The 12,588-nt window shown below is 41.2% G+C and overlaps 1 protein-coding gene across 5 annotated transcripts in view; it reads right to left on the bottom strand.

The window, feature by feature from the left end:
• Window positions 1-12,588, bottom strand: part of PCLO (piccolo presynaptic cytomatrix protein) — a 537,772-nt gene that overhangs the window by 158,475 nt on the left and 366,709 nt on the right. For all 5 annotated transcript variants that reach the window (XM_048836504.2, XM_048836503.2, XM_048836502.2 and 2 more), the window contains exon 10: window positions 29-154. In XM_048836504.2, coding sequence (XP_048692461.2) covers window positions 29-154 — 126 coding nt within the window. The remainder of the gene's footprint in view (window positions 1-28; window positions 155-12,588) is intronic.

The following is a 12,588-nucleotide window of genomic DNA, read 5'->3' on the forward strand; positions in this document are numbered from 1 at the left end:
CCAGTTTTTGATGACACCTTTATCTTACCTTCCATCAGCTTCCCTGTCTGCTCTGCATTGCCCCCGGGAAGGATCTTGGCAATGTAGGCTCCAATTTCTCCATTGTTCCCTGGAATTTCTTTCCCACCTACAACTCGGATTCCCAGTCCATTGCCTGCAATCAAAAGAAAGAAACAACTGGGTATGGGCAGAGACAGAAATATTGGATATTTGTCTGAAGAGAAGTGAGGACAGAAGACACATCACAAGCTACGTAAAGGAAAACAAACACCTACAGCAGCTTCTGAACTTGAGCATGGAGATTAATTTTACTATCAAAACCACACTGCCCTTGCCAATAGAGAATTCCTCTAGTGGAAAGGGAACATGGGCCTGCTGAATTCACAAAAGGAGAGGCTCCCAACTCCCAAGGTGTTGGAGATACAGAGAAGGGCATCTCTAGCTCTGCGGAAATGGAAGCCATCTGCATGGGTGTCTCCTGTCTCCCTGGTGGATTCCCTCCCCATAACAGTATGGTTCAGTCACTTTGTAACTTAGGAAAAATGTTAGAGCATTATGGAAAAGTTCCCCAAGTTCCCCAGATGTAATTGCTGTATCACTGAAGCCACAGACCCAACCTCTCTCATAACACTAAAAATATACTCTAAAACCTACTCTGTGTACTTCTAATAACCACAACGTACTGCAAAATTGTTAATTAGGATCGCAGATATACGTACAACAATCCTTAATTTGAGACAGCAAATGCACTTAGTTTTATTACATATCTAAAAAAAATACATATAATTTAGATGAACACATGATAGCGGATCTTGCAGGAGTTTGTAAAGAGTGAGTGTGAGAGAACTGTGAACTGCAAATATACTGTCTTTGGAAGGTACTCTCACTTTTCTTACACATTTGCTTTTACATCAAAGAATATTATCAGAATATAAGAAATCTACAGTCATATGGTGTTGACTTTGGTGGTGATGTTAAGTAGAGTTGGGTGGGAAGTGGTTTTCCTGCCAAGTGACAGTTTTTAAGATTTCAAATATTTTTCTAGTCCTGAATCAGGATGGAAAGGTCAGGAAGGTCAAATTCTCAAAAATTTTGGCTAACTGATTGCCTGAAAGAAAAAAATAACCAGATTGGGTCAATCAAAACATTCTGATTATTTCAAAATGTTTCATTTCAATTTTGACCTTTTTAAATAAAATTAAATTTGTTTGAATTTTGAAACAAAAAGGCATTTCAACCTGGAACATGAAACTTTTTGTTTCCAAAATATCGAAACCTGATATTTTGACTATTTCTTCTTCTTCTTTTTCTTCCTTCTTCCTTTTTTTTTTTTTTCCAAATCGGGATGTTCTGACCTTTTCCCACAAACAGTTTCAGTTCTGATGAATCTACATATTCTAACTAAACAAGCATTTCAACCCTTGGTAATTAATTCAGATAAAAATAGGATATTGTAGTAGATTGATGAATCTCTGCATCTAATGTTAAAATAATACTTGCTAACTTCTTAAAAGTTATTAAGTTGAACATAGTGGAATAGAATTTGATTATTTTCAGTAAGCAATAAACAAATCACAAAATCATCATTTTCAGAAAGTTGATAATACTCTGTAAAAACATTTAGGAGTTTGATGGAATTTAGCACCATTCTGGATTAGGTAGTATATTATTATTTTCTTTCTTTATATGAATGTATAGTAAAATAAAATGCATCAATCCTGTGCTCCTCTGTGTGTTTTACAGAAATTAAAGATTCAATCCTTAAAACAGATGAGTACTTCACATCAGGCAGGTTATGGGAACCATCTGTAACTTAATCAAGTGAAAATACACCACCCTTAAAGTCCACAGAAGCAAACAGATGGGCTTTGCAGTGTGCCCTGAAGGGTCAACAGAGATGATCCCTTTCAGACCGTAACTGGGAGTAACTTCCAAAGCTGAAGGCCCTTACAGAGAACATCATGCCGGCAGCTCCCTCTCTTAAATCAAAGCTGTGGCAGCATAGCACAGGGAGAGAGGTCCTATCTCAAATAAACAGGCCTCAATCCATTTAAGCCATCTCAAATAAACAGGCCTCAAGCCATGTTATTTATTGCCCAGTGAATTCATGAGGGGTCACTCCACTGATGTCTATCAGCACTGGATCAGGACCATAGAGTTTTATGCATCAAAATCAACACCTTACATTTCACCCAGAAACATGCAGCCAGTGAAGATCCTCAAGTGCTGTTGTAAGGTGCTAGGGGTGGGACATCCACACTTAACCAGGGTTGTGAGGAAACTGGAATTTCCTTCCCGTGGAAAATTTTGGAATTCTGAAAATATTTTCATTCTGAACTGGAAAAAAAATGGGAAATGGGAAATTTTCTGCAGGAAGGAAATGTTTGAAAAATTCTTGGCTGGCCATGTAGCAAGCCAGTCTAGGTAGACTGGGAGCTGGGCACCCTGACAGGCAATTCCAAAAACTGATCAACTGGAAATTTTTCTACCAGCTTTACACTTTACACAGGCTGCCCCATACCATACCAGATGCATTTTCTGAACAGATTTAAGGTGGGATTTTCACGAACACCCACCACTGGCCTAACATTGTCCCCCCGGGAGTCAGTGATAAAATCGCATTGCTAAGCACTGTTGAAAACCTCACCCTGTAAATCCAAGTAGAGTTAAGTGCAGTGGTCTAGTCTAAAGGTGACAGAGATTTGGATCATGATAACAAAGTCCACTACCAAGAGAAACTGTTGTAACCTTAAAAGCTAGATATAGCTAGCAATCGTCATCTTGGTCACAGCTGCTACCCAAGCAGACTCCCAGATTGCACAGTCAAAAAATTTATTATTAATCAGTATGATAGTCAATGGTTGTATATAATAATTGAGTTCAGTGCAAGTAGTGTGGCGAAATCCCCTAGTCAACTTTGAAAATTAGCACCTATACATACAGTGTAGAATTTTGCTTTTATATTCTAATTTGCTGGAATCAGAACTATGAGTCATATTACAGAATAAACAGAAATACACTGACGGCCACCCATATGAATTTACAATTAAATGCCTGTTTCAATCAAAGATATATGTTTCTTGCCCCCTCCCAAAGTAAGCATCTTACTGAATGCACCCCTTTGTTTGAGAAAAGTGCATTTTATTTTTTATAATTGTACTGTGAAAATATTTCTAAAAGAAATATCTGAGAAAAGATCAGCATGTGGGTTAAACTAATTGAACTAACTTGGAAAATTCTGATTTGTTGGGTTTAAATCATCATAACAGGAGTTAAATTTTCACTCTTTGGGTTTTGTGAAAACAGACTTTCAAACCTGTTTTGTATACTGTGCCTATTGAAGATACTGATCTCATTACTTTTGTCTGCAATGGCATTGCCCAAATTATCACTCCAAATGTGGGTAGCTTAAAAAAATATCATCCATAATATAGTTTCTCAGATCTCTTTTTTCCTCTTGGTCTTTTATTTCTTCTTTTAAATCTTTAAGTCTTAATTTCCATCTTTCAAACCATTTTGATATTCATCTTTCAATTTTTGGTTTTCTGATTTATGACCTCCAAGTTTCTTTTTTCTAAAACAGAGGTCCAGTTAGCCATCAAAAATTGAATCGCTGTGTTTTGAATGAGAGAGGGCACCTTGTTTACCTTTGGCTATGGATTTTCAACTGTCAACTGTGTTTGAGAAAACATCTTTTCAAAGGGAATGTTATACATTTAGATGCAATCCTTTTAAGATACTTGAAAGCTAGAAGCACTCCTAATTAATTGCAACTGTTTTTTACTGATCTCACGAGTCTGTGAAACTCTCTTGCTATCTAACCTTAACTCAAGCTTTAAGATTTATCACCCTCAGCAAAACATTCACAGAAGGACAGAAATTGATGCTCAACTCTAAAGAAATGTATCACATGAAAATGAATTTGTAGCATGGTTCAATACACAGCCAGCTACCAGTTTGGCTTATGAGCAACTACTTATTTCTGAGGAGTACTTGTGGCACCTTAGAGATTTACAAATTTATTTGAGCATAAGCTTTCGTGGGCTAAAGCCTACTTCATCAGATGCATGCAAAGGAAAAATGCCTTGCAACAAAGCCCGTTGCCAACTCTGTCCACATATTTATTCAAGGGACACCATCATAGGACCTAATCACATCAGCCACACTATCAGAGGCTTGTTCACCTGCACATCTACCAATGTGATATATGCCATCTTGTGCCAACAATGCCCCTCTGCCATGTACATTGGCCAAACCAGACAGTCTCTACAGAAAAGAATAAATGGACAGAAATCAGAAGTCAAGAATTATAACATTCAAAAACCAGTCGGAGACCACTTCAACCTCCCTGGACACACAGCTACAGACCTAAAAGTGGCAATTCTTCAACAAAAAAACTTCAAAAACAGACTCCAACGAGAAACTGCAGAACTGGAATTAATTTGCAAACTGGACACCATTCAATTAGGCTTGAATAAAGACTGGGAGTGAATGAGTCATTACACAAACTAAAAACTATTTCGCCATGCTAATTTTCCCCCACTGTTGCTCACACCTTCTTGTCAACTGTTTGAAATGGGCCATCCTGATTATCACTACAAAAGTTTTTTTTTCCTCCTACTGATAATAGCCCACCTTAATCGACTGGTCTCATTAACAATTGGTATGGCAACCCTCATTTTTTAATGTTCTCCATATATATATATCTATATCTTCCTACTGTATTTTCCACTGCATGCATCTGATGAAGTGGGCTTTAGCCCACAAAAGCTTATGCTCAAATAAATTTGTTAGGCTCTAAGGTGGCACAAGTCCTCCTCATTCTTTTTGCTGATACAGACTAACACGGCTACCACTCTGATACTTATTTCTGAAAACAGATACTCACAAAAGTCTGAGAAAAGATTTCAAAAGTCTAATAAATGAAAGGACTTTTATTTTAGCATGAATTCAAAGCTATGGAAAAAATACAAAAAATGTTGGATTGAGTCACCAGTAGTTAGGATCAAACTGCACAATTGGTTCTGTAAAGTAACTAGATGCCCACAATTTCGGTATGACACCAAGGAACTCATGTCACTGGTGTCCTGATGAGCACCAGCACCTCAATGTGAAAATAAATTGCCGCTCTCCTTTTTCCTCATTTACACTACCGGTGAAACAGACTACGGACCAGATCTTCAAATGTATTTAGGCTCCTAATCTCCACTGATTTCAAAGATTTCACTGGAAGTTAGGAGCCTAACTACTTTTTTGAGGATCTGGGCCTATTTGCCAAACGCTGCTCTCAGTTACACTATACTCCTGGAGTAATTCCACTTTCAGTCAATAGATTTACAACAGTGTAAATGAGACCAGAATTTGGCTCACCATTTTAAAGATTGCCTGTAGCTGGCGATATGTAGCAAATTTCAAGCATTCTTGCCTCAAAGGATGTAGTAATTGACTGTCCACTTCTTTGAAGACTCCACAGAATCTCTGATTTCAATTAGAAGAGCCAACCCCTCTCTTGAAACAGGGTTTGATACACTAGACTGCAGCAGCATTGACAGTCCCAAAGCAAGAACATAAAAAGACTGCAAAATGGTAAAATCAATGGCATTTTCACACTGTTGATCAATGGCATTTTCCTATTTTCCAGTTCTTGGAGTCTTGTATTACTTTCTAAAACATACACTTTAGTTCAACCACAAATTATTGGGCTAGATGCAGGAATCATTGGGTGATTGTATAAACTATGTTATGTAGGTCAGATAAGATGGTCATAATGGCCCCTTCTGCATTAAAATTTATTAATTTATCCTCATCAAGAGCCAGATTCTCCCACACTCAGACACATTGAGAAGACACAATTCAAGGAATTGTTTTCATGTTGGCCCTATGCTCTGAGTTGTTCAAGCTCCTCTCTTAATTTCTCATTGACTTCATGGTATGATCAGAACCTTTGCACCTTGCCACTGGGTGGCTCGACCTTTAAGAGAGGTCCAGGCCCAGCTCTCACCTGTGTCTGGTTTATTCCCAGATCATATGACTGTAGGCTACAGCAAGGCCAGCTGGGGAGGAAGAACCAGGATATAAAAGGGAGGTCCAGTCACCCAGTGTGAAGAGAGAGAGAAGGAATCTTTCTACTGGGAGACTTGAAGGGAAGGAGTAGAGGATGTTTGGTCTCTCCAGGCAAGGGCTCAAAGGCAAAGACTACACAGAATGCCTCTACCAAGAGGTGAACCCCTGTAATCTAGGAAAAAGACTTGTGAATGATGATACAAGGGGAGAAGCTTGCCACAGTCCTAGTGCGAGGGCTGTAGAGGCTGAAGGAGATGCTTCATAGAATTTGGAAAAGATGGATGAATCAAGCCTGGGTAGAAGAGGTTTCCTGCATGCTTATAATGTCTGTGTTAATGTGATTTTATCAAACCAGACCCCAAGAGGGGAGATTTTCTTCCAGAGCTTTAATCGTTTTTGTGTGATTACATCAAACCTAGAAGAGAAATTGGAGTGACCATGCCTGGTAACCCGTGTACACACACTTTATTAAATCTGCTATATTCCACAATAATGATCCAAAGCAGCAGGGCATGCAGCAACAGTTCAATGTTTGTAGCAATTACTGAAGAATCTTGCAACGGTTTATTCTTGCTCTGTACCACCGATAGTTGCAGTCCAGGCCCAATACTGATCAGCAGAAGCTGAAGCAGTTGTACTGCTGCTAAAATCAACCAAGAGATTACTTTTCTTTTTCCCTTTAAAAAAATCCTGTGCAATGGAAAATTTATAGATGTTTTTTCTCTCTCTTCCGCAATCTAACATTAGCTTTGTTTGACTCTAGAAGTCTCATTACAAGGAACAGGAAAAGCTTACAAATCATTTTATGGGACTCCTTGTGCCTATCAGAAATAAAAATAAGATCTTTGCCAGTCAATGTTGCACTGTCTGTAGGGAGGTTCATGAAATCATATAATCTCTTTAGCATTTAGTAGAGAAACACACAGCTCCAGTATATCCATTAGAAAATAAGCAACCCAGAGTTATGGGAAGAATTTCAATGAATAAATGGTGAGGATACTTGTTCTTCCAAATACATATCAATAACCCATTACATAAATTAAAGCTGGATGCATTACAGCAGAGAAATACTTACTACTTTAATCCAGTGTGTGTGTGTGTGTGTGTGAGAGAGAGAGACAGAGACAGAGAGAGAGACAGAGAGTTTTCCTACATCTAGACATGACTTAGGATAACGTTTGCAGGGATTTTTCTCTTAGAAGCAACAAACATTACAGGGCTGCAAACATCCTTGTGTGACTGGTGTGAACACTATCTGATGGGTGGGTGGGGAAAAGGAAAGCCCTATATTTTAGCTATGACTTGTTTACTAACTCATGAATGACAGGTTCTTGATGCAGAAGCTGTGTGCAAATATTGGTCAACTGCTAAACCAAGCAAATCTTTTCTCTGGGCTAAATTTTACAAAAATAAAACCATTTGTCTGTCTAATTAGGTGTGCAAAGGCAGGCAAGAAGCAATTAATACGGACAATTGATTTTCAGTGAACACACAGTGGGTGTAGGCAAAACATTGGAGGAAAGGGGTATATACGTGGAGAGCAGTAATCTACACTGTGTCAGTAGTAGGTAGATATCTATAGATATCTATGGGATCTGTTTTCCCTGACTTCAGGATGTTTGATCCATAGGTCAAGATTTTCAAATGCAATTAGTGATCTTGGGCACACGGCTTGAGAAAGGACCTGATTTTCATAAGGTGGGTGGACTGCTTAGTAGGTTAGGCAGGATCCTGGTAACCCTTTACATGCTGAAGGAATTTTACATCATGACACAGGGCACCTTTCTGAATTAAACTAAGTGATCAGAGAACATTACAACTTCTCTGCTACGAAGTGTTCAGACTAGTTTTCCTTGCAAAGAATCTTTCTAGATTTCTGCATTTGATATCACAATAGCGATAAAACAACATGACAGTGACATGATGAGTATTTCTGGATAACAGGTCAGGATAAAGTGAAGACAGATCGCACAAGGAAAAAAAATAAATCAGTACCAGTGCTGCAAATGTATTAAAAACAAGCGATGTGCAATTTTTTTTTTAACGTACAGTCTGTGGTATGCTCTAGCTAATGTGACTTTTAAAACCAATGCTGGATTGCAAGGATTGGTACAAATGTTTTCAGGTTTGTGCTCAGGAGAATTAGTTTGAAGCTTTTTATAAACTAAATTAGCTACATGAAGATCTTTCCTCAAAACCAGATTAAATCTATTCAGTTCTCCCATTTTTCTGGCCATAGGCAATTAAACCATAAGATCAGGGTTATATCCTCAGCTGGTGTATATCATAATAAGGTCCATTGACTTCAATGAAGCAACATCAATTTACACGAGCTGCGGCTATGGCCCATGCTCTTTTGATTAGTGCTTGGAAGGATCACAGAGTACTTCTACATGGGGCTACACATTAGAAACTATTAAAAAACTGTCACAGTTTAAAATTTAGCAGCCTGCTTATTAAGCTTTTTTTTTTCTTTTTTGAAGCACATTACACCTGACTTGAAGAATTTCATTGGCTGATAACCAATTTGCAAGTAAAGTTTAATGTTTTGGCTTTGACCTGTGGAATCCCTAAAAGGTTTGGATTCTGTCTATTTAAGAGACATTGAGGTAGCCCATGTGACTTTTAAAACCCCCACATATCGGGAGTTATATTATTGCCTTGTTTAACACAGCCATACTGAGGAGAAGGGAGTTAGAAACATGCCCCTCTCCATTTCATACAGAATCCTGAGTCACAACCATGATGTTTGGGGAAGTGCCAGGGCAATGCCGAAGATGCCTCCCCCTTGGTGAAACTGGACAGAGAATGGGGGGGGAGAGGTAGAGGGTAGATGGAGCCATGGCTCAGTCCAACCATATGCCAGTGCTGGCTGGCTGTATAGAGTAGGGTGTGGCTGCACTGGAGGAAGACATGCCATGAATTACTCTACTATCTCAGTGCAAATGCAGTGACACAGTGCCTCCTAGTGTTCCCATTTTAGCAGTGCACCTTTGCTCCACCCCTTACTATTGTCTGCATGATACAACCCAAACTAGCCTTTTGTTAGCACCGAGAGATTGTTAATAGGTTCAGTAAATATCTATAGACAACAAGTATTTTTGTTGTTTGTATGCCTAAAGGTAGGCTCTTATATTCATATCTATGTAAAGCACTCTTAGCCCCTGCTCCAATCAAGAATATTTGGTCCTCTGTGTTGCCTTTAGTGCAACCTGCAACAATTAATCTTTATCCTTCTCCATTCATGTTCACTTTTCTCTGCTTGTTCTGTTCTCTCCTCTTCCCCTTCCCTTTCTTTGTTAAAGGGAATATCTAACCCTAATATGTTACAGCCCAATATCTAACCACATTTAAAATATACTCTGTCTCCAGCTTCTAAAACAGTTTAGTCACAAGTCACAAAAATATCTTTAGATTTACACTTTTCAGCAGAGTGGAGTTCAGGTTCCATCGAATGAGGTAATAAAATCACATCTCCATTTGTTCAGTGCCCTCTGTCTATATTGCAAAACTCCTTTGCAACCTAATATGGGAACCATCTCAGCTCACTCCAAGACAAAAATAGTAATCAAGCACCATAGAACTTTCAGGATTCTTAGGTAAGATAAATCTGCTATTAAAGACAGACATTAATCTGCTCAAACAAAACATCAGCCACATTCATGGTGTCACTATAAAATTCAATCTTTATGACACATTTAATGCTATAGCAGTTACTTTAACTCAAGCTTTTTTACAAATGTACTTCCCATAGAGGGGAAAACGTAGAATATTTTTTATTGGTGTTTTCTGTGAGTCATGCATGAAAATCATGATTACAAGAAAGATTTATATAACTGACAGCATTTTGGCCTATCAAGGCATATCCAGTGTATTCTATCAATACCTGCATGTTTATATCAGGCATATTTTGTGATGCTCCAGTACAGTGCATCTTATTCATAGAACCATAGAATCACAGAATATCAGGGTTGGAAGGGACCCCAGAAGGTCATCTAGTCCAACACCCTGCTCGAAGCAGGACCAATTCCCAGTTAAATCATCCCAGCCAGGGCTTTGTCAAGCCTGACCTTAAAAACCTCTAAGGAAGGAGATTCTACCACCTCCCTAGGTAACGCATTCCAGTGTTTCACCACCCTCTTAGTGAAAAACTTTTTCCTAATATCCAATCTAAACCTCCCCCACTGCAACTTGAGACCATTACTCCTCATTCTGTCATCTGCTACCATTGAGAACAGTCTAGAGCCATCCTCTTTGGAACCCCCTTTCAGGTAGTTGAAAGCAGCTATCAAATCCCCCCTCATTCTTCTCTTCTGCAGGCTAAACAATCCCAGCTCCCTCAGCCTCTCCTCATAAGTCATGTGTTCTAGACCCCTAATCATTTTTGTTGCCCTTCGCTGGACTCTCTCCAATTTATCCACATCCTTCTTGTAGTGTGGGGCCCAAAACTGGACACAGTACTCCAGATGAGGCCTCACCAATGTCGAATAGAGGGGAACGATCACGTCCCTCGATCTGCTCGCTATGCCCCCTACTTATACATCCCAAAATGCCATTGGCCTTCTTGGCAACAAGGGCACACTGCTGACTCATATCCAGCTTCTCGTCCACTGTCACCCCTAGGTCCTTTTCCGCAGAACTGCTGCCTAGCCATTCGGTCCCTAGTCTGTAGCGGTGCATTGGATTCTTCCATCCTAAGTGCAGGACCCTGCACTTATCCTTATTGAACCTCATCAGATTTCTTTTGGCCCAATCCTCCAATTTGTCTAGGTCCTTCTGTATCCTATCCCTCCCCTCCAGCGTATCTACCACTCCTCCCAGTTTAGTATCATCTGCAAATTTGCTGAGAGTGCAATCCACACCATCCTCCAGATCATTTATGAAGATATTGAACAAAACCGGCCCCAGGACTGACCCCTGGGGCACTCCACTTGACACCGGCTGCCAACTAGACATGGAGCCATTGATCACTACCCGTTGAGCCCGACAATCTAGCCAGCTTTCTACCCACCTTATAGTGCATTCTTCCAGCCCATACTTCCTTAACTTGCTGACAAGAATACTGTGGGAGACCGTGTCAAAAGCTTTGCTAAAGTCAAGAAACAATACATCCACTGCTTTCCCTTCATCCACAGAACCAGTAATCTCATCATAAAAGGTGATTAGATTAGTCAGGCATGACCTTCCCTTGGTGAATCCATGCTGGCTGTTCCTGATCACTTTCCTCTCATGCAAGTGCTTCAGGATTGATTCCTTGAGGACCTGCTCCATGATTTTTCCAGGGACTGAGGTGAGGCTGACTGGCCTGTAGTTCCCAGGATCCTCCTTCTTCCCTTTTTTAAAGATTGGCACTACATTAGCCTTTTTCCAGTCATCCGGGACTTCCCCCGTTCGCCATTACATTCTAATGTAAGGGGACTGTTGCCCCCTTACTAACATTCAGTGGGGGTGTTTTAGTTGCTAGCGCCCAATACTAAAAAGGGGAAGGGTTGATGGGGAATCAGGACTCTGAGACTGACAGCCCCCAGGAACAATGGGGAGAGGCCAATGCTCCAGGTCAGCCTGAATGACAGGGCGGGTAGGCTAATCAGTGAGTCAGGAGGCCAGGGATGTCCCATTCTCCGTGTAAGCTGGAATTACCTGGGTCAGTCAGAGTGGGGCCAAGCTAAGGAGAAAGCAGGGGTCCTAGCTGAGCTGGGGAGCAGAGCTATGCCAGATCCAGAGGGACCAGAAAAGCAGCCCAGAGAGAGCAGACCCTGTCCTGGGAGCAGAGCTGCAGCTCCAAAGCCAGAGGCACAGCCCAGAGAAAGCAGACTTGCCCTGGGAGGAGAGCTGCAGCAACCAGAGCCAGAGGGACCAGAGAAGCAGCCCACGAAGCAGGTCAGTGCTGGGAGCAGCGTCACAGAAGCAGCCTGCAGAGCAGACCCTGTCCTGGGAGCAGAGCTGTAGCAACCAGAGCCAGAGGGGCCAGAGAAGCAGCCCAGAGAGCTGGAGGCAGAGCAGCAGCCGTGCTGAGGCAGAGTGGGGCTGGAGCTGAGGCAGAGTGGAGCTGGAACTGGGGCTGGAGCAGTCCGGAACCGGGTGTCGTGAGCAGCTGGGGAGAGCGAGGGGGACCCTGGGCAGTGGGCCCAGCACAGGGAGACACCTCAGCCAGGAGGCTCTGCGGGCCAGACATGGAGGGGGATTGGTAACCCCGACAGGGCGGGGGCAACGCTGGGAAGAAGGGCCTTGCCACCTAGAGCCTGAGAGCGTGTGGCCACCACCAGATCAAGTGTCCAACCCACAGCATCCCTGCAGCACAGCCAGGGCTGGAGAAGGAGGCCTGGGACCTACAAGGAACAGACTGTGAACTGCCCTGACATTCCAGAGACACTGTTTGTGATGTTCCCTGCCACAGAGCGGGTTGATGTGTTTCCCATTTTTTCTTATTCTTTTTAAAATTAATTGTTGATTAAATAACTTGCATTTGCTTTAACTTGTATGTAATGTTCAGTGGGTCAGAGAAGTGCCCAGGGCAGAGAGAGT

This window comes from Caretta caretta, chromosome 1, assembly GCF_965140235.1.
Source record: "Caretta caretta isolate rCarCar2 chromosome 1, rCarCar1.hap1, whole genome shotgun sequence".
NCBI classification, from domain to species: domain Eukaryota; kingdom Metazoa; phylum Chordata; order Testudines; family Cheloniidae; genus Caretta; species Caretta caretta.